Source organism: Lynx rufus, unplaced genomic scaffold, assembly GCF_022079265.1.
Source record: "Lynx rufus isolate CCGP_SWC_20201006 ecotype Redwood Valley unplaced genomic scaffold, mLynRuf1.p SCAF_5, whole genome shotgun sequence".
In the NCBI taxonomy this organism is placed as follows: domain Eukaryota; kingdom Metazoa; phylum Chordata; class Mammalia; order Carnivora; family Felidae; genus Lynx; species Lynx rufus.
Genome location: NW_025814867.1, coordinates 159,123,881 through 159,150,470, shown reverse-complemented (window position 1 = coordinate 159,150,470; position 26,590 = coordinate 159,123,881). Strand labels below are relative to the sequence as shown.

At 42.1% G+C, this 26,590-nt stretch overlaps 1 protein-coding gene across 3 annotated transcripts in view; it reads right to left on the bottom strand.

The window, feature by feature from the left end:
* Positions 1 to 286: 286 nt before the first annotated feature.
* The window catches only part of PRMT2 (protein arginine methyltransferase 2), a 37,789-nt gene continuing 11,485 nt past the window's right edge, over positions 287 to 26,590 (bottom strand). For 2 of the 3 annotated variants that reach the window (XM_047099002.1, XM_047099003.1), the window contains exons 5-11: positions 23,101 to 23,262; positions 21,922 to 22,086; positions 7,299 to 7,474; positions 4,222 to 4,351; positions 3,242 to 3,378; positions 1,705 to 1,876; positions 287 to 895 (exon numbers count right to left, since the gene is read on the bottom strand). In XM_047099002.1, coding sequence (XP_046954958.1) covers positions 863 to 895; positions 1,705 to 1,876; positions 3,242 to 3,378; positions 4,222 to 4,351; positions 7,299 to 7,474; positions 21,922 to 22,086; positions 23,101 to 23,262 — 975 coding nt within the window. In that variant the 3' untranslated portion in view covers positions 287 to 862. The remainder of the gene's footprint in view (positions 896 to 1,704; positions 1,877 to 3,241; positions 3,379 to 4,221; positions 4,352 to 7,298; positions 7,475 to 21,921; positions 22,087 to 23,100; positions 23,263 to 26,590) is intronic. The other variant, XM_047099004.1, reaches the window with a different exon arrangement.

Genomic DNA, 26,590 nt, shown 5'->3' with positions numbered 1-26,590 from the left:
CTCTCTCGCTCTCTCTCTCTCAAAAGTAAATACATAAACTTAAGAAAAGAAAGAAATTTCACCCATCTGTACACATGTGACCTATGCAGTTTGGGGTATATATTTTATAGTTCAATAAAAAGCTAATTAAAATTCAAAACAATACACACACAAAAATGTAGACACATACCTACAGGCATGGAAGTTTCTTCATATTAGATGAGAAAAGTTACAAAGCAATGCATATAGCATGATCCCATGCTTGTAAAAAGAACGTGTGTACACAGAAACAGGACACACGCCAACATTCATTTATTTAAAAATATTTATTGAGCACGTGCTATGTGCCAACACATAATTTATTTGGAAGACGTCTCTACAACTGTACTATCCATGCAGAGTCCCGTCACATGCATGGCCACCGGCAGGTCCTGCACGGCTTTGTGCAGTCCCACATTCCGCATGGTGAGGGAGGAACCAGGGCAGCAAAGACACCATGAACACATGATGCGTGAACACTTTCACAGGCGCACAAGGTTGATGTGTGTGTGTGTCCTACGAGTTGTGAACTAGACCTAGCTTAGGGACACTGTGCCACCAACTTACCCACAAGCCAGCACTGTGGACACCTGGAAACACAGCCTACTTCTAGAGGACAGACACGGGCAGTGACAGTGGTGAGGGAGTTCCCGCCGAGCCCAAGCACAGCCGTCTGTGAAGGACCCCACGGACAGACTGAGCCCACAGCTCCGGGGGGTACCCCCGTCAGGCCGAGAGAGCTCACGGCTTTCGCAACAACATGTGCTCACATCCAAGGACATCTTCATTCACTCAGGCTCATTCCTGCACTATCTGCACGCTGCTTCCCACAGAACTTCAACTGTCATCTCCAGATGGGAAAGACTTTTTCTCCAACCTGAAAAAGAAAACAAATCAATCAAATAATAAATCACTTTAGTCTGATTAACATGCAGGATTTCCTAAAAGTAATTTAATATTGTACAAAAGAATGACATTCAGAGACAGAATTTTTTTTTAATGACAAACGTTAAAATTTTAACATAAAATTATCATAAAACGGAGGGGGGTATGGGCTAAATGGGGAAGGGGCATTAAGGAATCTACTCCCGAATCGTTGTTGTACTATATGCTAACTAACTTGGATGTAAATTTAAAAAATAAGTTAAATTTGAAAAGTTATCATAAAACAAAGCATAAAACAGGTATTAACACATAAAGAGAAGCCATCTGATTTTCTTTTCTGTCCTACATTACCCCTGAGTCTGAGAAGAGAATCCTTTGCTCAGCAGCCTCTGTGAGACATGATGCCAAAGGCCCCGCCAGGCCTCACCGTTTCACTGTGGGAAGGACGGCTCCTCAGGCCTCAAACTGCTGCCACGGTCGGAAGGTGACTCACGCCACACACCTACATCACCCACCACCTGAAGGCCCCCGCAGAGGGTCGGTCCCAGCCCTGTTTCTCCACCGGGGCCTCCCGGACACAGGAAGGGGTGGCCCTAGCCTGGGCTGGGCCTCGGCCCCCACAGACTCACCTTCTGGCACCTCTGTTTCCCGTTCTGCAAATAACAGCATCCACGTCCCCTCAGGAAGGTTAGAAAAGTGACACAGACAGACAAGGCCGTGTGGTCTGGCCATTGTGATCACCACAGACCCGTCTCCCAGGACCAGCACCCTAGCACCTGATTTTACAGCCAAATATCTTACTTTCTGTGATGTGGGGTCCTGTGTGGAAGTGACGGACCAGCTCAGCGCCACGGACATGTGCCTCCTCCACACGGGGTTTCTCTGCAACACAACTGAGCCAGTGACCACATCTCCCATGAGGACAGAAACAGGCTCATCCATCATAAACAGCACCTGCTTCCAGTGGGTGGTGCTGCAAGACACAGGGTGTAGGGTCACCTCTCTGGAGCCTGGTTTTTCAGGCTGACCGCAGGACAGACATCCCCCGACTCCACGATCCAGACGGCCTTTATGGGTTGCCAGGATTGAGTTACAACCCAGCCAGGATCCAGCTCCTGGATGCTGCCCAGATTCCAGAAGGGTGAAGGAGGCTTGCCCTGGTGGCCCCAAGGGCACACCGGTGGCCAGGCAGAGGGTACCTGGCCCCTCGTACCCTGGCACAGTAGGCATCCACCCAGAGCCCTTTGCTCGGTCTCTAAGCTGCCAAGGCCCGAGTTCTAGTCTGCAGTCCAAATAAGTTGTCATTCCTGTTGAGTCAGGCTGAAGGGGAGCATGGCAACTGTAACATTTGGGGGAAATGATCACACTCCCGAGCTCGTCACTTTCTACCGGCTCTGACAGCATGGCTCAACTGCGCACTGTGGCCTCTGCCAGACGCTGGGCCTGCGCCCCACGGTCACACTCAGGGAGGTCCTGCTCCCTCCTGCCTCAACCACCATGAGGGTCTCTCCCCGGGCTTCAGAGAGCGGATGTCCCAGGCTCTGCGCCCTGCCTGCCCCACACCAGCTGTGTACGGACACGCCAGGGGAAGACTGCCCAGGCACACGACTGCCCACTGGGTTTTTAGTGTTCCTACTCTCATCTGTCCCAGAAGGATCTAGAAGGAAAGCTGATGGAGCCCTGGACCTCCACAGGACACTCTGGCCAAACAGCTCCTCAGCCCTGCTCCCATGTTACAGGAGGACAGCTAGGGTCCCTCTAGGCGCACTGCCACAGCCAGCATCTAACCCCTGGTCCAGGGCAGTTACTGAACAGGGCTACAAAGGCCCCAGTTGAAGGCAGCATTTCCACGGGGGCCGCTGTGTCCAGCACTGAAGCAGACGACATCAGCTTCCCAGGACGCACAAGCAAGTGTGCATCATTACTGCACACAAAATTTTCCTCAAGAAACACTGACCTTCCCCAAGAGTCTGAGTCAAAAGGCCCTAGAATTCTGTTGACCGTGTTTGTGTTAGACCACAGAAAGCAGAAACAGCGTCCAGAGCAACTGAGGAAGATGAAGTCTGCTCCTCCTCTTCATGCAGGGGTCGGAGGGCAGCCTAGGGAGCCCAGTGCAGGGGCAGGTGGGGCACAGCCCTGACTTGCCCACCGCATGCACACCGCGCTCCACGCCTGGGGTAGGCTGGTCTGGAGAGAGTGTAGGTCAACAACCCAGTATTGACAGATCTCTAAATCCGTGACTCTGCCATGTGGTTGTCATACCGACAACCTGAAGGCAGGTGAACCGCCCCAGCTCTTCCAAGGGCTGTGGAGCTCCCCGCGGGAGGTGCACACTCACGGGTGGAACGGGCCTGTGCTCAGCACCAGCTGTGGCTCGTCCTCCTCCAGGCTCTGAAACCGAACACTGAACCAGGCTGTAAATCCATGCAGCGTGCCAGCTTTCCTGATCTCAAAGTGCAGCTCGCCTTTCATTGTCTGTGTTCAAGCAAACGATAAAAGAGGGACACGGTTCGGTAAGCATGTGACACCACGCCACAAGGGCTCTCTCTGTGTGAGCAAGAATTAGCAACTCACTTCACGAATCCCACAACACTGCACTGCGGTAGGCAGCCCTACCACCCGTTTCAGTCATTCTGAATCTGTAACTTGCTAGTTTGGCTGAACATATCAAAAACCACATAAAATTTCCTCCTCAGGAAAGGATTAAAACTTGCATCATAAATTCAAGTGCTGCACGTAATCACAAAAGGTTTCAAGCAATTTGGGCCTCACGTGCCTAATTTTCTGCCCCCAAATTTGAGTGCAATACTTTTTCTTCTCAATTCTTTGCATAGATAGAAAGTTCCAGGCTGAGTCTCTATACTGCAAAACTAACTGCAGACTCAACAGTTCAGTCCCCACATTGTTTGGCCCAGCTGAGCTCCCGCACGTCACAGCGCACTCTTAAAACGAGACATCCTGAATCCACAAATGCCACCCTGTGGCAACACAGGGTAAGTGAAAGTATAAAGAATTTTGTCATCAACAGTAGCTAAAAAAACCTAGAAAAAAATTTAAATTCAAAGTCCATGATAAAATTGGATAAAATTAGAATCTGAAGATACTGAAAATATTGTATGTGAATATAAAGATAGCTCATGATGTTAAAGAGGTTAACTATAAAGAAAATAATATAAAAATATAAAATACAAAACCAGAACGTAAAGAAAAGAGACTGGAAAAATCAAAGGCAAAGTTCATGAATTCATTTATCTGCACAGCAAGTTCTGGGGTGTGCGCATCGCCTACATAATGTGAGAGGGAAGACGCATCTCTCACCTCTAGGTCCGCAATCTGCACAGTTCTCATGTCCAACTGTAATATTGTGCATGGTTCAGAGAGACAGTCTTCTGGTTTCAAAATGTGGTTATACTTGGGCTTCGAAAAAAACTCCTTAATTGCTAAAGATCTAGGGAAAAAGTCAAAGGAACCGCTCAGAATCGGGTACCAGCATCTCAGGCTTTGACACACAAATTCATGACAACGGTTCTCGCTTTTTCTCTTCAGCATCAGCAGGAATTCCAAGCCACCACCTGCGGCGAGGGCACTGAGGCAGGGCTGGGAGTCCCTGCAGACGGACCGGCAAGTGTGCAAGCAAGGTGAGCACTTCCCGCCTACATCCTATTCATGGGGCCTGCACACGTGGAAACCAACCTCTACCACACACAGCAGGGCCCTGACCCAGTCTGCTCTGTGCAGTTGTGGTTTCAGTGACCGCAGTCCAAGAGGTGACCCCTCCCCCCCCCACTCCTGACAGGTCGACAGAAGGTCAGCAGGAGCCTGACGCTACCTCACAAGGCCTCCGTCACTCACCTGACTTCACCTCCTCACGCAGGCACTTCATCTCATGGCATAAGAAGGGTGAGTACAGGATAGTAAGATATCCCACAGCAAATAAAACAGATATTCCTGTTCTAGGTCACTCTGCAATAAAGGCCTGCAGGTGCCCCCTGGAGAAGGGCTTGTGCTGCGTCAGTTAAACAAGACACAAGCGCTGGGCCTCCTGCAGGGTCATCTTCTTGTCGCCCAACAGCCCACCCACTCCACTGGCTGACTGCCAGACTTGCCCAAAGTAACCTACTATATACCACGGAAATGTTTCAAAACTTAAGTGCAGCAGTGACTTCTGAAATAGCAAATAAAGGTAAACATTTTAATAAAGATTCCACAATATGTACATATTTTTAATATCTTTCTGATGATAAAATAGTTATGCATTTATAACGAATTGGGAACACATAGAAAAGTATAAAGAAAAAATGTGAGGGGCACCTGGGTGGCTCAGTTGGTTAAGCATCCAATTTCAACTCAGGTCATGGTCTTAAGGTTCATGGGTTCGAGCCCCGCATCAGGCTCTGTGCTGACAGCTCAGAGCCTGGAGCCTGCTTCCGATTCTGTGTCTCCCTCTCTCTCTCTCTGTCCCTCCCCGACTTGTGCTCTGTGTCTCTCAAAAGTAAATAAACATAAAGAAATTTTTTTTAAAGAAGAAACTTGAATCTGTGGAACTTGAAAACTGTGCCTTGGTACCTTGATCTATTTAGTCATTTTCTCCCCCAGAGATACATTTATTCATGTTCTTATGCAAAGCGGAAGCCATTTTATACACATGGTTTGTGTCCCACCAGTTTTACCATCTATTCATCCATCTGATGGATACGTAGCAATTTAACCGCATTCTTACGGATAACTGCCTGTTTCCCACACTGTGTGCACAGCAGCGTGCCGTGGCCCTGGGGCAGAGGGCGATGGGGGTGGATGCCAGCCACACCCACAGCTCTGGCCACACGGCCTCGTCTCCCCGCCATCACACCTGCAGCTCAGGCAGCAAGAACTGCTGTTTTAATTTAATCTTTGCGCATCTGGTAGGCAAAAATGGCATTTCATTTTAATTTGCATTTTAACCACTAATGATCCTGCAATTTTTTCCAAATATTTATCAGTAATTTTTATTTGGTTTTTGTGACTTGCATATTTCCATGACTTGACTATAATTTCACTGGATACTCATCTTTTCTAAATGACTCTAGGATCTGTCAGCTAGTAACCTTCTCTAAGTAGTCACTGCCTTTTTAAATTGTATTTATGCTGATGATATACAGATGCTGTCAATTTTTACAGACTGATGTCCAGTGCCTCCTTGTTCCTGTTGACTTTCTAAGACCTGACACATAGGGACCCACGGATTCCTACAGCTGATGCGATGTTTTACCACAAAACTCTTAAATCCATGTGGAATTAAATTTCAGTGTATGGTATGAGGAGAAAAGAAGTTTCAAGGGGCTCTTCTGTGGTCCCACGACACTTTGCCACCTCTGCCCCTCACACCCAACTTTCCCCACATGTTGTGTGTGTGTCCATCCTGGTCCATTGCTCTGTCTTTTCTGGTCTCAGGAGTACGCTGCCCTCACGCCTGTCTCTGTAGCTTAGATGTTAATATCTGGCAGCTCTTCACGGCTCTATTTTAATTCTCCCCGGCCCTTCCCACCCACTTCTCCCTAGACGAACTACAGAACGGCTCTGCCGGGGACACTTCCTCTCCATCCCTTTTGGGATTTGGGTTGAGAGTACAATGGTTCAACATGCTAACTGGGGCAGACTTCTTACCCTTGCATTATTCTTTCTTTTTTTGAATTAACAAAAACCAAAAACTCCCAAGGCCACCATCTTGCTGTCAACTGCCCAAGTGGGCATCAAGCAGGTGTCCGGGCTCACCTGGCACTCACCGCATAAGCTAAATTTCCTGCAGTTTCTGACAAGTGGGCCCCCCAACCTAACTTCCAGGGCTGCTGCTGGTTTCTCCTAACTCCCACGGCACACTCAGAAGGGGAAGCAGCCAGCTTCTGTCACCATCCTTCTTAGAAGAGGCAACATTTAAAACGTGAAGGACCTATCAGGAAATCATTTTATAGTTAAACCTGATGCTCAACTATACAAGTGCATCCATAATATAAAATTAGGAAATCAACTATTCTGCAGCATCGTTTCCTTTGCAAACTGTCAGGAATGACTTCATAATAAATTTTCTGATCCCTTAAAAGTTTACAGCTCGTAGTAGGAAGATCTATTTGTATGCTAACGGCCCACATATTTATAAAGGGCCTTGGTTTTAAACATGACCATGTTTTTCCCATTACATTTGAGAACTTAGATGGCAAAGGACATTTCAACTCCCATCACATCTGCTACCAGTTTAAAGGCCTGAAAGACACGTGCAAAATTCCAAGGCATGTGAGTGAATTCAGATCAGTCTCATGGCATGCTCTACCACCAACAAGTCATGCGGTCTTAGGAAGCCCGCAGCTCGCACAGCCAGGAGGCCCCGGAATACGTCTGCGCTCCCAGCAGCACACACTCACTTGAGAGCACTGAGGTTGAACTCGTAGGCGTTGTCCCAGAAGAGGACCTTGCTGCGGTAGTCTCTGTCGGCGCTGCAGGGCACCAGGTGCAGCGCGGCCGTGGTCGGCCAGATGACCCCGTCCTCCTTCAGCCACACGTCCCGGGCGTACAGGATCGACTCAATCATGAACTCAAACTGCACAGCAGGGAGACACACGGGGGACATGGTGACTGAGGCCTGTGTCTGTGATGCATAGTCTGGGAGGATTTATCTTGTACCCACACCAGTGACATCACAGATTCCCACCACAGCCTGGGGTGGAGTGACACCGGTTCACTTTAGAATGAATTCAGAACTGGGCCCCGCCGACAGGAAAGATCTTCACTCTTGCCATCTCCCTCAGTATTACAGAGTTTTAACTGTCAACCCCTATAAATTTGGTCTGGAGGATTCTCAGAATTTTCATTACCTTGGAAGTTGACTGAAATCACTTCTTAAAAACATGGAACATTAAAGGAGGAGTGCCACGGATCCCTGAGGATGCACCCGGACAGGTGGCATGTGACGCCTGTGACGGAGAACACGGGCCGCTAAAGCCCCAAGAGGCCAGCCTTTGTGTCTGAACCAAAGAGTGGGGCACAGGCCAGGGGCACATCATCCTGCAGCTGAAGGGAAGCCCCAGAAGGGTTTTGTTTTATTTAAATAACTTCAGGCATTATTATTATAGAAGCAATAGTATGTTCAGTATGGAAAAATTTAGAAAATTCAGAAAAGCACAAACAAAAATAAAAGTCACGAGTAAACCCAGCGCCCAAAAGGAACCAATGTTTGCCTGGTGGTTTATGCTCAAGGCCTTCTCCTCACATACACATACATGCACATGTGTGAAAATTATATACAGATCATTTTTAATTGTATTTTTAAAAATTACCAATGGTAAATCAGTTACTCCATAAATTTTAACACTTGTATGGATCTGTGTAACCATAGCCACAATCGGGATACAGAACAACCCCATTACCCCAAAACACTCCTCATGATATCCTCTATGGTCACCTCCTCCCACCACCTCCAACCTTTGGAAACCACTAACTGGCCTCTATCCCTGTGGTTTTGTCTTTTTGAGAAAGACATACAAATGGTATCATACAGTACATAATCTTTTGAGACTGGCTTCTTTCACTCATAATATCAACTTTTTCATATGCTAAAAGGTTCTCTTCTGTGCCTTCTATCCTGTTCTGTTCATCTGTCTTTTCTTATTATAATACCACACTGTTCTAATTACTCCATATAACTTTAATTACGCCAGTATAATGTCTCTGGGGTTTATCCATTTGTGCATCAATAGTTCATTCTCTTAGGTTTATTTATTTTGATAGAGAGAGGGAGAACATGCACGTATAAGTGGGGGAGGGAGGGAGGGAGGGAGGGAGAGAGAGGGAGAGGGAGAGGGAGAGAGAGAGAGAGAGAGAGAGAGAGAGAGAATGAATCCTAAGCAGGCTCCATGCCCAGTTCAGAGCCCAACACGGAACTCGATCTCACAAACTGCCAGATCATGACCTGAGCCAAAGTCAAGGATCAGATGCTTAACCAACTGAACCACCCAAGCGCCCCACAATAGTTCATTCTTTACTGACCAGTAGGACCCTATTGTGCGAATGTAGACAGCTGTTTATCTAACCACCTGTTGAAGAACACTTAGGTTGTTTCCAGCTTTTTGGCAACTGTAATTAGAGCCAGTACGACCATTCACATACAGGTTTCTGTGTAAACACAGCTTGTGCTTCTCCAGTGTAAATACCCAGACGTATAAGTGCTGGGTCATACGGTAAGTGTACCTATAACTTTATAAGAAACTGCCAAACCGTCTTCTAGGGCGGCTGTGTGATTCCTATGAGTTTTAGTCACTCCATAGCACCTGGTATGATTGTTTAAAAGTTTAGCCATTTCAACAGGTGTGTAGGGTTACCTCATTATGGTTTCAGTTTATATTTCCCTGATGGCTAACAACGTTTAATGTCTTTTCACATGCTTATTTCTCATCCATATATCCACGTTGGTAAAGTATCTGCTCGAGTCCTTTGCCCATTTTTCAATTAGGTTGTTGACCTTCTTCCTGTTGAATTTTGAGGATATTCAGGATACACATTAGAATGTGTATATTTTGTATATATACTTTGTATATTCAGGATATACATTAGATATGTGATTTGCAAATATTTTCTCCTAATCTTACTATATCTTTAACACTGTCTTTTAACATTTTCTTAACATAGACACCTTTAATTTTGATGAAGTCTGGCATATCAATTTTTTCCTTAATGGATCATGCTTTAAGAATCAACTAAAAACTCTTTGCCTAATCCATGAAGATTTTCTCCCAAGATTTCTTCTGAAAGTTTACAGTTTTAGTCTATGCAATTAGATCTAGAATCAATTTTGACTTCATTTTTGGTAGAAGGTATAAGCCTTGAATTTCTTTTTTTCCCTTCTTTTTTTTTTTTTTTTTTTTTTTTTTTTTTGGCATATGGATGGCCAACTATGCCAATATCTTCTGTTGGAAAGACTATATCTTTTCTTCACTAAATTGATTTCGCTCCCCTGTTAAAAATCAACTGACTGTATTTTTAGGAATCTATTTCTCTATTTTGTTCCATTGACTTATGTATCTATCCTTCTAGCAATACCAAACTGTCTTGACTACTATAACTTTATGCCAAGTCTTCAAATCAGGTATGTAATTCTTCCAATTTTATTCTTCTTTTAAAAACTGTATCCACTATTCTATTTTCTTTACTTTTCACAAAAATTTTACAATGAGCTGGTCATATCCACAAAAGAAATCCTGATTAGACTTTGACTGGAATTATATTAAATCTACAGATCAGTTTGAGAAGAGGTATCTTTACTGTGTTGTCTTCCAGTCCATGAGCACCTTGCCTTTCCATTTATTTGGGTTTTCTGTGACTTCATTCATCAGCATCTTCTAGTTCTTCACATACAAAACTTGGACATGTTTTGTTACCTAAGTATTTCATGTTTTGGGGGCTTTGTAAATGCTATTGTACATTGTTAGCATACGAAAATATGACTGCCTTCAAAAAATAAATTAAAAAACTAAAACTGGCTTTTGTATGTTCATTTTGATCACTCTGTGATCTTAATTTGCCTTTCAGTTCAAAGAAATTTGGGGGGAGATTCTTTGGGACTTTCTACAAAAACAATCATGTGGTCTGGAAACAGGGATGGTTTATTTCTTTGTTTTAAATCTGTGCGCCTTTTATTTCTTCTTTCATTTTTGCACTGGTTAGGATTGCCAGCACAGTGTTGAACAGGAATTGCAGAGTAGCCATCCCACCTCTTCCTCCTCTTAGGAGGAAGGCACTGATTCTCTCACCATTAGGCGGCTATAGGTGTTTTTTTGTTTTGTTTTTTTTTATAGATGCCCTTTATCAGGTTGAGTAAAGTCCTTTCTATTCCAAGTTTGTTGAGAATTTAATTATGAACTCAAGCTGAATTTTCCAGCACAGCATATAAGAAGCTTAGAAGCTGCCATTCTGCCCTAACAAGTAAAAAGGAAATGAAAAATCCACAATTCTTCTTAGATATGTATGAGATATTAGGTCACAGAGCAATCTGCTCCCTCCAAAATCAGAGTAATCAACAAGCTTACACAGAAAATCACAAATTACTAGAGCAGAACCCTAACTCCTGGAACAACACGAACAACAATGATGAACTGCTGGAGGCTCAGTGTAGACAACTCTGAGTGTTACAAACTCCAGGTGGGCTAAGTCATAAGGGGACCCCCACATGTTAGTGAGTTTTCCCTCCTGGACCTCCACCAGGTTCCACAGCAACCAGAGAAAAATCCCCTCATGCTTCTGACAGAGCAGAGGGGAAAAAACCATTTTGAAACATGCCAGAGTATTCTGTTCTTCTTAACAGGATCTGCTCTCTGGAGAAACCAGCTAATCAGAGCCTAGCCTAACTGAGCTGGGAAAAGGGCAGTATTCAACTCCAGACCCCTCTAGCCATCGTGTCCCACCCAAAAGTCAGAAAAGAAATTGAGAAATTTTGTGAAGCTCACAGTCTAGAAACACAAGTTCACTAAAAGACTGAGACCTAACAGGACCACAGAATGCTTCTGCTTCCCCCACACCTCACCACATTACTAAAGGCCTATTTATAGCTATTCCCTTACCCAACACATCACACAAGGCTATCAATAAAAAAATTACAAGGCTGGGGCGCCTGGGTGGCTCAGTTGGTTAAGCATTCGCTTTCAGCTCAGGTCATGATCTCTTGGTTTTCCTGCATTGGGCTCGGTGCTGACAGCTCAGAGCCCGGAGCCTGCTTCAGATTCTGTGTCTCCCTCTCTCTCTGCCCCTCCCCTGCTCGTGCCCTGTCTCTCTCCCTCAAAATAAATAAACATAAAAAAAATTCAAATAAAATTACAAGGCAAACAACAGTTTGAAGAGACATAACAAGCATCAGAAGCAGACTCAGATATAGTAGGGATGTTGGCATCATCAGGCTGAGAATTTAACACAACTATGATTAACATGCTAAGAGTTCTAATGGATAAAGTAGAAAGAATGCCAGAACAGATGGGCAGTGTAAACAGAGAAATCAAAATCTTAAGAGAGACCCAAGAAATGTTCAAAGTAAAAAAAAAAAAAAAAAAAAAAATACTGTAACAGAAATGAAGAATGCCTTTGTTAGGCTTAGTGGGAAACAAGGCATGTCTGAGGAAAGAATCTCTGAGCTTGAAGATATGAGAACAGTAACCTCCCAAACTGAAAAGCAAAGAGAATGAAGACAAAAAACAAACAAACAAAAACACAGAACACAATATCCAAGGTCTGTAAGACAACTACAAGGGGTGTAACATACACAAAATGAGAATACTAGAAGGAGAAGAAAGAGAAAGGAACAGAAGAAATATTTGAAGCAATAATGACTGAGAACGTCCTCAAATTAATGTCAGATAGCAACCCACTGATCCAGGAAACTCAGATTACACTAAGCAGGATAAATGCTTAAAAACAATATACCTATGGGGTACCAGGGTGGCTCAGTCCATTGAGCATTCAACTCTTGATTTTGGCTCAGGTCATAACTTCATGAGATCAAGGCCTGCCTGGGATTCTCCCTCTCCCTCTCTCTGCCCATCCCTTGCTCATGCTTGCTCGCTCTCTCTCAAAAGAAATTAATGAAAACTTTTAAAAATTAAAAAAAAAAAACAGTATCCTGGGCATATCATTATCAAACTACAGAAACTCAAAGATAAAGAAAAATCCTTAAAGATGACAGAGGGAAAAAAAAAAAACACTCTACCCACAAAGTTATAAAGATCAAATGACATCTGACTTCTCCTCAGAAACCATGCAGGCAAGAGAAGAATGAAGTGAAATATTAAAAGTGTTGAGGGAGGGGGCCCCTGGGTGGCTCAGTTGGTTAAGCATCTGACTTCAGCTCAGGTCATGATTTCGCAGTTCATGAATTTGAGCCCCATGTCAGGCTCTGTGCTGACAGCTCAGAGCCTGGAGCCTGCTTCAGATTCTGTCTTTCTCTCTCTCTCTCTGCTCCTCCCCCCACTCACACCCTGTCTCTCTCTCTCTCTCTCTCTCTCTCTCTCTCTCTCTCTCACAATCAAAAATAAATAAACATTAAAAAAATTTTTTTAAGTGTTGAAGAAAAAAAAACACCAATCTAGAATTACTTTAAAAATCAAAGAGAAATAGACTTTCTCAGATAAATAGAAACTGAGGGAATTTGTTGCCAGTAGGCCTGCCTTGCAAGAAATGTTAAAAAGAAGTTATTTAGAAGGAAGGACATGATATAGATCAGAAACTTAGAACTACATAAAGAAAAGCACTGAAGAAGGAACAAGTGATGATAACATTAAAACATTTTTCTTCTTGGGAAACCTGGGTGGCTCAGTCGGTTAAGTATCTGACTTCGTTCAGGTCTGTGAGTTTGAGCCCCATGTCACGCAGGCTCTGTGATGACGGGTCGGCACCTGGAGCCTGTTTTGGATTCTGTGTCTCCCTCTCTCTCTGCCCCTCCCCTGCTCACACTCTGTCTCTGTCTCTGTCTCTCTCTGTCTCTGTCTCTGTCTCTCAAAATAATAAACATTAAACAAAATTTAAAAAAAAAACTTTTTGGGGCGCCTGGGTGGCGCAGTCGGTTAAGCGTCCGACTTCAGCCAGGTCACGATCTCGCGGTCCGGGAGTTCGAGCCCCGCGTCGGGCTCTGGGCTGATGGCTCAGAGCCTGGAGCCTGTTTCCGATTCTGTGTCTCCCTCTCTCTCTGCCCCTCCGCCGTTCATGCTCTGTCTCTCTCTGTCCCAAAAATAAAAATAAACGTTGAAAAAAAAAAAAATTTAAAAAAAAACAAAAAAAAACAAAAAAAAAACTTTTTTCTTCTTAATTGATCTAACAATTTGTTCAAAATAATAGCAACACAGTATTTGACCATGTATGCTTATGTATGTAAGTATACATAGGCTCATGTATAATGTTTACTTATATATACGTGAAATGAATGACAATGATGTTACAAGGGACAGGAAGAATAAATCAGGATTATTTGTTGCAAGGAACACTACCCATAGAGTAGTATAGTGTTACATGAAGGTAGACTTGAATCAGTTGTAACTGTGTGTCGCAAACTAGAGGGCAACCACTTAGAAAGTTTAAAAAAAAAGTGTAATCGATATGCTCAGAAAGGAGAGAAAATGGAGTCATATAAAAAGTCCAATCAAAACCTCAAAAGGCAGAGCACCTAAATACATAAAGCAAATATACAATGGATAGGTCATCCAGACAAACAATCATAAGGAAACACCAGATTTAAACTACATATGAGGTCAGATAGCCGAATAAAACATACAAACAACATTCCATCCAACAGCAGCAGAATACACGTTCTTCTCAAGTACACATGGAACATTTCAGTTAGGACACTGAAAACAAGTTTTAATAAATTTAAGAAGACTGAAAGCATATCAAACATCTTTTATGACCATAATGGTATAAAACTAGATATCAAAAACAAGAAGAAACTGGGAAAATTCACAAAAATGTGGAGATTAAATAACATATCCCTGAACAACCAATGGGTGAAAGAATTCAAAAGAGAAATCAAATAATATCCTGAGACAAACAAAAACAGAAACACAACAGAACAAAACTTATGGTGTGCAGCAGAAGCAGGTTGAACAGTAAAGTTTATAGAAATAAATGCCTACATTAAGGGAAAAGACAGATCTCAAATAAACAATGTAACTTTGCACCTAAGGAAGTAAAGAAAGAACTGACCCAAAGTTAGTAGAAGGAAGGAAATAACAAAGACCAGAGTGGAAATACATGAAATAGAGACTACACAGGCACAGGAAAGACCAATGAAACAGAGAGCTAATTTTTTTGAAGATAAACACGTCTTTAGCTAGATTCACCAATTCACGAAGAAAAGAGGTGAAATACATAAAATCAGAAATGAAAGAGACATTACAACTGACATCACACAAACACCAACGATCACAACAGACTGCTATGAACAATTATATGCCAACAAATTGGACAATCTAGAAGAATACCTAAAATCCTAAAAAACACACAACCTACCAAGACAGAATCGTGAAGAAACAAGAAAATCTGAACAGGCCAATCAATTACCAGTAAGGAGACTGAATTAGTCACTGAAAAATTCCCAACAAACAAAAGTCCACAACCAGATGGTTTCATAGGTGAATTCTACCAAACATTTAAAGAATCAACACCAAATCTCAAACTCTTCCAAAATATCAAAGAGGAGGGAACACTTTCAAACTCATTTTACAAGGCCAGCATTACCCAAAGACAGACAAGGAAAATTTACAAGGAAACTACAGGCAAACATCCCTGATGAACACAGATGGAAAAATCCTCAAATAAAAATTGGCAGACTGAATTCAACAGTACATTAAAAGGATCATATGCCATAATCAAGTGGGATTTATTCCTGGGATGCAAACATGGTTCAACACAGCAAATCAATAAATGTGATACACCACATTAACAAAATGAAGGATGAAAATTATACGAGCATCTCAATACATGCAAAAAAGCATTTTATAAAATTCAAGTACATTCCATGATAAAGATTCAAAAAATTGAGTATTGGGAGGATATATCACGACATAATAAAACCCATATGCCAAGCCTAGAGCTAACACCATACTCAACACTGAAAAACAGAAAGCTTTCCTCTAAGATCAAGTGAAAAACAAGGACACTCACTCTCATCACTTTACTCGACACAGTACTGGAAACCCTAGCCAGAGCAATCTGGCAAGAAAAAGAAATAAAAAGCATCTAAATAAGAAAGAAAGAAGTAAAACTGTCTCTATTTGCAGATGACATACATAGAAAATCCTAAAGACTCCACACACACACACACACACACACACACACACACACACACACAATCTGTCAGAATAAACAAATTCAGTAGAGTTGTAGAATACAACATAAATATACAAAAACTAGTTGTGTTTCTATACACCAACAATGAACTATCAAAAAGAGAAATTAAGAAAACAATCCGATTTACAGTTGCATCAAAAATAATAAAATACCTCAAAATAAATTTAACCAAGAAGGTGAAAGGCAATGAAGAAAGAAATTAAAGACACAAACAAGTAGAAAGATATCCTGAGTTCACAGATAGGAAGAATTAAAATTGTTTACATGTCTACTCTACTCAAAGCAATCTACAGATTCAATTCAATCCCTATCAAAATTCCAATGGCATTTTTCACAGAAATAGAAAAAGCAATCCTAAAACTCCATATAAACAGCAATTTTGAGAAAGAAGAACAAAGTTGAAGACCTCACACTTTATATTACAAAGCTATTATAATCAAAACAACATTGTACTGTCATAAAAACAGACACATAGACCAATGGAACAGAACAGAGAGTCCACAAATTAACCCATGCATTAATTATCAATGAATTTTCAACACAGAAGCCAAGAATATGCAATGGGTAGAGGATAACCGCTATGAAATGGTGTTGGGAAGTTGGACCCCTATCTTATAACACACACAAAAATTAACTGCAAATGGATTAAATATTTGAACATAAGACCTAAAAGCATAAAATTCCTTGAAGAAAACACAATGAATAAGCTTCTTGACACTGATCTTGCCAATAATTGTTTGGATTAGACACCAAAAGCAAAGGCAACAAAAGCAAAAATAAACAAGTAGGACCACATCAAACGAAAAAGCTTATGCACAGCAAAGGTAACCATCATCAACAACAAAAAGGTAAACCGTAGAATAGGAGAAAATATCTGCAAACCACATATCTAATAAGGGGTGAAAACACAAAATATACAAGGAACTCATAACAAACCAATAGAAAAAGCTTTTTAATTGGGCAAAAGGACATTTTTTCCAAAGAAGATATACAAATGGGCAACAGGTACATGAAAGATGCTCAATATCACTGATGATCAGGCAATGCAAATCAAAACCACAATGAGGTATCAGATCAGCCTTGCTATGTTTATTATCAAAAAGACAAAGGTAACAAATGCTAGTAAGAACACGTAGAAAAGGGAACCCTGGAACATTGTTACTGGGAATGTAAACTGGTACAGCCACTATGGAAAACAGTATGGAAGTTCCTCAAGAAATTAAAACCAGAAATAACATGTGATCCAGCAATCCTGCTTCTGGGCTTATAGCCAAAGAAAACAAAATCATTATCTCAAAGAGGTATCTGCACTCCCATGTTTACTGAAACATTATTCATAATAACCAAGTTATGGACACAACCAAAGTGTCCACTGACAGATGAATGGATAAAGGAAAAGTGAAACAGATATGTATATATAATACATATGTGATATATATATATAGATACAGTTATATACAATGGAATATTATTCACCCACGAGAAAGAAGGAAATCCAAACCTCTGCAACAACATGGATGAACCTAGAGGGCCTTATGCTAAATGAAATAAGCCACAGATAGACAAATACTGCATCATATCATTTATATGTGAGACCTTTTTAAAAAAAAAAAAAAAAAGTTTTTCAAAGTTGAACTCATAGAAACAGAGAGTATAAAAGTGGTTACCAGGAGCTCAGGGGTGAGGAAAATAGAGAAACATTGGTAAAAAGCTACAAACTGTCAATTATAAAATGAATAAGGTCTGAATATCTATTATATACCACGGTGACTATAACTGATGACACCATTATTGTGAGTGATGAATGGGTTAACTCAACGGGGGGAAACTATTGATAATGTATACAGCTATCAAACAGTCATATTGCATACTTTAAATATCTTATAATTTTATACCTTAATACAAGTGAAGATAGATAACAGATTACAGATAAAGTGAGCTTCAAGAGAGATTACAACTGAAAAATATTTTTATAAATTGGAAATGGTCTACAAAGTGAATACGCCATCAATTTACAAAAATATGAATCTTTTTGATCAAACTAGCTAGTGGTTTATCAATTCTGTTAATTATTTCAAAGAACCAGCTTCTGGTTTCATTGATCTGTTCTACTGTTTTTTTGGTTTTGATAGCATTAATTTCCGCTCTAATCTTTATTATTTCCTGTCTTCTGCTGGTTTTGGGTTTTATTTGCTGTTCTTTTTCCAGCTCCTTAAGGCATAAGGTTAGGTTGTGTATCTGAGATCTTTCTTCCTTCTTTAGAAAGGCCTGGATTGCTATATACTTTCCTCTTATGACCATGTTTGCTGCATCCCAGAGGTTTGGGGTTGTGGTGTTATCATTTTCATTGACTTCCATATACTTTTTAATTTCCTCCTTAAGTGCTTGGTTAGCCCCTTCATTCTTTAGTAGCATGTTCTTCAGCCTCCAAGTATTGTTACCTTTCCAAATTTTTTCATGTGGTTGATTTCAAGTTTCATAGCATTGTGGTCTGAAAATATGCACGGTATGATCTCAATCTTTTTGGACTTACTTAGGGCTGATTTGTGTCCCAGTATATGGTCTATTCTGGAGAACGTTCCATGTGCACTGGAGAAGAATGTACATTCTGCTGCTTTAGGATGAAATGTTCTGAATATATCTGTTAAGTCCATCTGGTCCAGTGTGTCATTCAAAGCCATTGTTTCCTTGTTGATTTTTTGATTAGATGATCTGTCCATTGCTGTGAGTGGGATGGTGAAGTCTCCTCCTATTATGGTATTACTATCAATGAGTTTCTCTATGTTTGTGATTGATTTACATATTTGGGTGCTTCCACATTTGGCACATAAATGTTTACAATTATTAGGTCTTCTTGGTGGATAGACTCGATTATGATATAACGCCCTTCTGCATCTCTTGATACAGTCTTTATTTTAAAGTCTAGATTGTCTGATATAAGTATAGCTACTCCAGCTTTCTTTTGTTGACCATTAGCATGATAGATAGTTCTCCATACAAAAATATGAATCTTAAGTTTACAATATCAGCATGTTCATGTCAGGTTCTAAACCAATATACCTCTGAACATTAAATTAATTCACCCTTAATTTATGCTCATTAAATTACCTAACTTTATTTGCTTTAAAAAAAATCATAGAAGAAAAAGAGTAGAAGAAAAAAACAGGAACAAGGAACAAGAATAACAAATAGACCACAGTAACAAATATGGTAGATGTATTAATCCAACTATATTAATAACCACTTGAATGTCAGTGGTCTACATATACTAATTAAAAAACAAAGATTGTCAGAGTGGATCAAAAACTAATACCCAACTAAGTGTTGTCTACAAGAAACCTACTTTAAATATACTGACACTTATAAACTAAAAGTTAAGTGGATGGAGGAAGATAGACGATGCTAACACTAATCAGAAGAAAGCAGGAGTAGCTATGTTAATTTCAGAGCAGCTTTCAGAGGAAGGAAGTTATCAAAGATAAACAGGGGCATAACATAATGATAAAGGGGTCAATTCTCCAAGAAGATATAACAGTCCTTACCATGTATATACCTAACAATAGAGCATTAAACTGTGTGAGGTGAAAACAAATAGGACTGCAAGAGAAAACAGACGAATCCACTATCATAGTTGGAGACTTCAACATCCCTCTATCAGAAAAGGACAGATCCAGCAGGCAGAAAATCAGTAAGGACATAGTTGAACTCAACATCATTTATCTGCTAGATACAATGCACATCTATAGACCACTCCATCCAACAGCAGAATACACTTTTCTCTCAAGTTCACGTGGAGCACTCACCAAGACAGACCACATTCTGGGCCATAAAACACATCTCAACAAATTTAAAAGAACAGAAGTCATACAATGTCTACTCTCAAGACTACAATGGAATTAAACTAGAAATCAATAACAGAAAGATAGCTGGAAAATCAAAAAATACTTGGGAAATTAAACACTTCTGAAAAAAAACCACACAGATCAAATAAGAAATCTCATTAGAAACTTTAAAACTATTCTGAATGTTGTCAAATTTTTTGTGTGTTGATAGCATCATGTGATTTTTCTTTTGTAGACTGTTAATATGGTAAATTACTCAGCCTTGAATTCCAAAGATAATCTCTTCTTTGTTGTAGTGTTATTCCTTTTATGTATTGCAGGATTATACTTGCTAATATTTTTGAGGATTTTTGCATTTATGAACATGAGTTCTTTTTGGTTTGGGTTTGGTATTAGGGTAATGCCAGTCTCACCAAACGAGCTAGGAAGTGTCTCTCCTCTTCCATTTTCTGAAAGACATTGCTCAGATCTGGTGTTATTTCTTCCTTAAATGTGTTTGTAGATTTCACCAGTGAAATAATTTAGGCCTACAGATTTCTCCTCACAGAAGGTTTTCAACTATAAATTAATACTGTTAGTATTTACTTGATTATTCAAGTTATCTACCTCACTGTGGGTTAGTTGTAGAAGTTTGCACTTTTCAAAAGAATTGGTCTTTTTCATCTAAATTACTAAAGTTACGTATGGAGACAGAGCCATAGGAGGAATAACAATAAACTTAAGACCAGGTCGGTGTACTTCAAGTTCTGGCCTTCTTTCTCAACCTTCCAGCTACTATATGCTTTTCAAAGCCCTCAAATAGCTTCTCCCTGCATGCTGTCCTAGATCCATAGCTGCACTCACTGGGACACACAGGGTGGGGTGTGCTTTCCCCACCATACCTGGAACATCCTACCTGCAGCCGGCTAGGTCATTGCTACCTATGAATATTTTTTAATGTTTTTTATTTATTTTTGAGAGAAAGAGAGCACGAGCAGGGGAGGGGCAGAGAGAAAGTGGGACAGAGGATCCAAAGTGGGCTCCCCACTGACAGCAGAAAGCCCAATGCGGGGCTCGAACTCAGGAACTGCAAGATCATGACCTGAGCCAAAGTCAGATGCCTAAACAACTGAGCTACCCAGGACTCTCGCCATGTACAGTTTTTAAAAACAAAACTAGGGGCACCTGGGTGGCTCATTTGACTAAGCATCTGATTCTTTATTTCGGCTCCGGTTATGATCTCATGGTTCGTGAGTTTGAGCCCCACATCAGGCTCTGTGCTGACAGTGCAGAGCCTGCTTGGGATTCTCTCTCTCCCTCTCTTTCTGCCCCTCCCCCCTCGTGCTCATGCTCTCTCTCTCAAAAATAAATAAATAAACTTAGAAAAAAATTGGAATCATATTGTACATGCTTTTTTGTGTTTTTAAAAAACCACCAACCTGTCACCAACTTTCTCTAAGATAATTACAAGTTCAGGATGTACAGCACAATGACTTGATTTACATGTATTGTGAAATGATTACCATAAAAGTTTAGTTAGTATTTATCACTTTGGGCACCTGGGGGGCTCAGTTGGCTGAGCGTCCGACTTCGGCTCAGGTCATGATCTCACAGTCCATGAGTTCGAGCCCCACGTCGGGCTCTGTGCTGACAGCTCAAAGCCTGGAGGCTGCTTCAGATTTTGTGTCTTCCTCTCTCTCTGCCCCTCTCCCACTCATGCTCTCTCTCTCTCTCAAAAATAAATAAACATTAAAAAATGTTTTTTAATTAAAAAAAATTCCATGTGTGAGTGGGCCTACATGGTTCAAACCCACATTGTTCAAGGGTCAACTGTTCGCTCTTAACGTCTGTCCTGTATGTCACCGTACTCACCAGCCTATACATCGTGACCCCACTGCTCATTTTCGTGTACCTGAAGTCTGCACCTTTTGACCATGGTCTTCCAATTCTTTCTCCCCAACCCCCTTTTTCCCCCTTAACCACAAATTTGCTCTTTTTCTAGGAGTTTGGTGGGTGAGTTTTGTGTTGTTGTTGTTTTCAGATTCCACATGTAAGTGAGATCATACAGTATGCCTCTGACTTATTTCACTTAGCATATCGCCTTCAAGGTCTCCCCGCCCCGTTGTCACAAGTGGTGGATTTTGTGGCCTCGAGGCTGTCCTGCACTAAGCAGAGGTCAGCGCCAGGAAAGGCACCAGGTGGATTCACTTTAACATGAAACAGCTGCAGCTCTCCCCTAGAAGCTCTGCTCACAACAGCCCCTCTGGACCCAGTCCATGTCCCCTGCTTGGAATCTGCACTTCCCTGGTGCAATCCACAGCCACCCGCATGTCCCAGTGCCCCTTACCAGCAGGCAGGTCCCCATCCACTCGGATACCAGCACATCCACCTTCTCCGGCAACACCACATCCTCCACCTTCTGCTGGAACACAGTGATGATGTCGGCGAAGCCATTCTGCATGACCAGTTGCCCTGTGTGCTGGGCCATCTCACTGGCCTCCACTGCATACACCTGCATATGGGAGAAGTGCCATCAGTGCATGTCCCACCCTGCAAAGCGGCCTGTCATCTGCTCTCCCTGAGCCCATTGCTTCAGCTGAGTCAGAGTCGGCATCAGAGAAAACAAGGACAGACGGAAGCGACAGTGCCGGACAGCAGGAATGGCAGCTGGGCCACACCGTGCTATCTCCAACAGACGGAGCCCTGGCAAGGGAGCCACCTCTAACTTTCACTCCACCTCCTGCCTAAAACAGACAGGGGGCTGCAGGTGAGAGGAAGGCCCTACACCCATACTGGGCACCCACCGCAGGGGCCCTCCCCTGCTCCCACACACGACCCAGTGTGTGGCCCAGCTCCCACACACGCAGCAACACAACCCATAACTGATAACTGATGCCGGAGCTTCTCAGTATTGGCCTGAGAAGACTCAGACTTTATGGATATCAGTGGCTGAGACCATTTCAAATCCAGGTTGTCAGAGGAAGGTCGTGTGTACATACGTCTCGGTTCTGACAGCACCTGAACTCCAGTGGTCACTGCACCACAGCTCCACTTATAAACTAGGAGTTTCATCCACCTGTGTCGGGGGCCGCCGCAGGGCTTCAGCTCTGCACGGCCCACCCCGCATACTTTAAAGGGAAGAGGACGAAGGGAAGCCACCTTGTGTCACGGAGAATGGTCTGTTTTGTCCCTGCCAGGTGGTCCCTGCTCAGTGCAGGGATATCACTTGGACAGTGACCTACACCAGTGGCTCAGCCCCAACACAGGGACACATATGTTTCTCTATTCAACTGAAATAAACATTTTACCAAAAAATATCCCACAACATGCAACTCACTGAGATATTTTCTATTCTCTCCTCTTCTACTCTGTGCTGTTTGTGACTCATTACGCCAACATCACAACGTCCAATAGGCTCAGCCTGCCAGAGCACACTGCCCGTTTCACCGACACAGGGCCTTTGCACACGGGACCACACCAAGACTCAGCTCACAAGCCGCTGAAGGGACAGCTGCCTCCTACTCACTGCTTTGGGCTGCGCATGATGTGCACAGAAGAGGCTGATGATCCCAGTCCCACAGCCGACATCCAGAATCACTTTATCTTTCAGGGATTCTTTATTCTGCAGGATAACATTGTGGTATTTAGTTGTTCGTGGCTGGTCTGCCAACATTTCCAAGTGAAGTTTCTAGAGGAAATACACATTCGGAATCACTGCTTACAATCTGAGCTATCCTGAGCTCTGGTTTAAGAAGGAAGATCAGAGACTGAGCTAACCCTCTTGACCCCACCACCCCATGCCTAAAAATATGAGCAACATAGAGAAAACAAAAGACAAAAAAAATCAAAGGACACAAATACGCCACTAGACAAAAATAAAACAGTGAAGGAATGAGATGGAAGTTTCTAGAATCCTTCAGTTCACTGTGGTGCTGCCTAGAGATTCTCCCTTCACCTCCCCAAGAGCCAGGAGAGCAGAGAAGCAGGAGTGAATCACTGAGGAGATGGTGCAGACATTACCCTCCTGACCACTGTTCCCACATGAGACAGGAGGAACCACCAAATTCCCCATCAGATACAACTTGGCCAACTATCCATCAAGAGAGACCGTGGACAAGCCACCAGCAGAGATGCTAGAGGAGGCACACAGGGCCCCACCCAAAACTGTAGCTCTGGAGGGAGGTAACAACCTCGCTGACCCTCAGAGGGTAAGCTTGAGGCCCCCAGCCATGTCCAGAGGGAGGAAAACACATGAAACCCAAGATAACATAAGACATCACAGGAATCACACTAATCCTCACGGAAACAGAGAAAGCCTCCTCCAGATGGTTCGTGAAGCTACAGGTGGCAGTCAGAGCCCAGAGCGGCTGCACCCACAGCACCATCCCTCACACCTCACCTCTTAGATCTCAAGCTGCAGAAAACCCGCATGGCTGAGAGGGGGACAGTCAAGCTATCCAGACCATGTCAGCACAAACAGGAAGTCTGGACGGTGCCTGCATGAGCCTATCGTGGCTCCTCATAAAGACACTGAAGACTGAAACACAAAGGGTTGGAGGGTCAGAGTAGATGGAGTCAAGACCCAGCCATCCTGCCTGCAGTGATCCACCTTAACAGAAAGTCAGAACTAGCATGCAAAGGTGCACCATGCTGATGCCAGGAGAAGGAAGTTAGATGGTGGCATTTTCATCACACAAAATATATTTCAGATCAAAGAATATTCCCAGCAACGAAGAGTCAGGTCATAGTAACACAGGAATCACTTTAGCAACAGGACCTAATAATTCTAAATACTTTTGTATCTAATAACAAAGCTTCAAAATACACTAAGTAAAAACCAATAGAAATGCAACAAGAAATAGACAAATTCACAATTATGATCAATATCCTTCTCTCGGTAGCTGAGAGAGAAGTAGAAAGAAAATCAGTAAGGGCACAGACTCAAACAATACTATCAACCAACTTAATCTAATATTTATAGAACACTTCACCCAACCACTTAACAAAAATAATACATAAAAACATCTAGGGATAGATTTAACAAGAAAGGCAAAGCACCCAATATGGTCAAAACCGAAAGAAAGAAAGAAAGAAAGAAAGAAAGAAAGAAAGAAAGAAAGAAAGAAAGAAAGAAAGAAAAAATAAAATAAACCTTAAAACTCTGAGAGACATAAAACAATGCTCAAGAAATGGGGAAAGTGAGTGTGATGTGATGAACATGTCACTTCTCCCTAAATTAATGTAAACTTTCCATGCAATACCAATTAAAACGCCAGCCAATTTGGCCTGGGGAAGGGTGTACAACAAATGCTAATAAAATTAGCTTCAAACACTAGAGACCAGCCTAGCCATGAAAGCACTAAAAAACAGGAGGACTGCTAGAGACCTAGCCTCCCAGATGTTTAAAAGCTACAATAATGAAAAGCATCTGGAGCTGCAAAAGAAATAAACAGATCAATGAAACAGAACAGAGATGACACAAATAGAATTTAGAAATGTAACGTATGATAAACGTGCATTTCATATCATCAGGAAAAGGAGGATCATCCAATAACTGATGCTGGAACAGCTGAATATTTGTGGGGAAATTAAGTTGTAATTTTACCTTATTCTTTACAACTAGTAAGTTCCAGATTGATTTAAATATTTCATTGTTAAAAATGGGGTCACAAAAGTCTAAAAGAAAGTATGGATATTTATAATATTGGAGTGAAGGTCTTCAAAGTAGGACACAAAATCCAGAAGCCACAAAGAAAAAGGACAAATCAGACCATAAAACTCAGAGTTCCATGGGAAAAGATGAGAGGCAAGTGGTAAGTGTAATTCCAGGCTAACCAGCTTATTCAACAGAGAAACGGACACAAATAAAAAGAAAAATGAGCAAAGTACATGAAAGTTTACCTAAAAAAATGGAGAAATAGAAAAGGCCAACAAAATATAAAAGGTGACCAATCTGACTTTAAAAAAAAGAAACTGGGGGCCCCTGAGTGGCTCAGTCAGTTGAGCAGCTGACTTCGGCTCAGGTCATGATCTAGAGGTTACATTTGGACCCACATGGGGCTTTTCGCTGACACTGTGGAGCCTGCTTCAGATTCTGTCTTCTTCTCTCTGTCCCTCCCCTACTCCCTCTCTCTTTCTCTCTCTCAAAAATAACCATTAAAAAAAAATAATAAAAATAACAGGGCACCAGGGCGCCTGGGTGGCGCAGTCAGTTAAGCATCCGACTTCAGCCAGGTCACGATCTTGCTGTCCGTGAGTTCGAGCCCCGCGTCAGGCTCTGGGCTGATGGCTCGGAGCCTGGAGCCTGTTTCCGATTCTGTGTCTCCCTCTCTCTCTGCCCCTCCCCCGTTCATGCTCTGTCTCTCTCTGTCCCAAAAATAAATAAAAAACGTTGGAAAAAAAAAACTTTAAAAAAAAAAATAACAGGGCACCTGAATGGCTCAGTTGGTTAAGCGACCAACTCTTGGTTTCGGCTCAGGTCATGGTCTGTTTCGTGAGTTCGAGCCCCACATCTGGCTCTACACTGGCAGTGCAGAGCCTGTTTGGAATATTCTCTCTCTCTCCCTCTTCCTCTCTCTCTCTCTCTCCCCCTTGCTCTCTGCCCCTCACCCACTCAGCGGTCTCTGCCTTTCTCAAAACAAATAAATAAACTTTAAGGATAAATAAAATTAAATTAAATTAAAATAACAAACAGAAACCAGAATCAAGAGATAACATATTTCCCTTTTAGGATTAGAAATCTGTTTTCACTGTGGCAATTGTGGTTGTGATATAAGCTTCCACATACTATTGGTAGGTGTATAATCAGCCAATCTTTCTGGAGGGCAAATTGGAAAGATCCACCAAAGCAAAAAACACCATACATACACCCTACAAATTTACCCAATAGAAATTCTAGCAAAAGGTAAACAAGATTTATGTAAAAGGAAGTCCATTACAGCATGGCTTATCATGATGAAAAGTCATTAAATAAACCACCAATATGGCCCTTTTAAAATCAACAAAATACTCTTTCT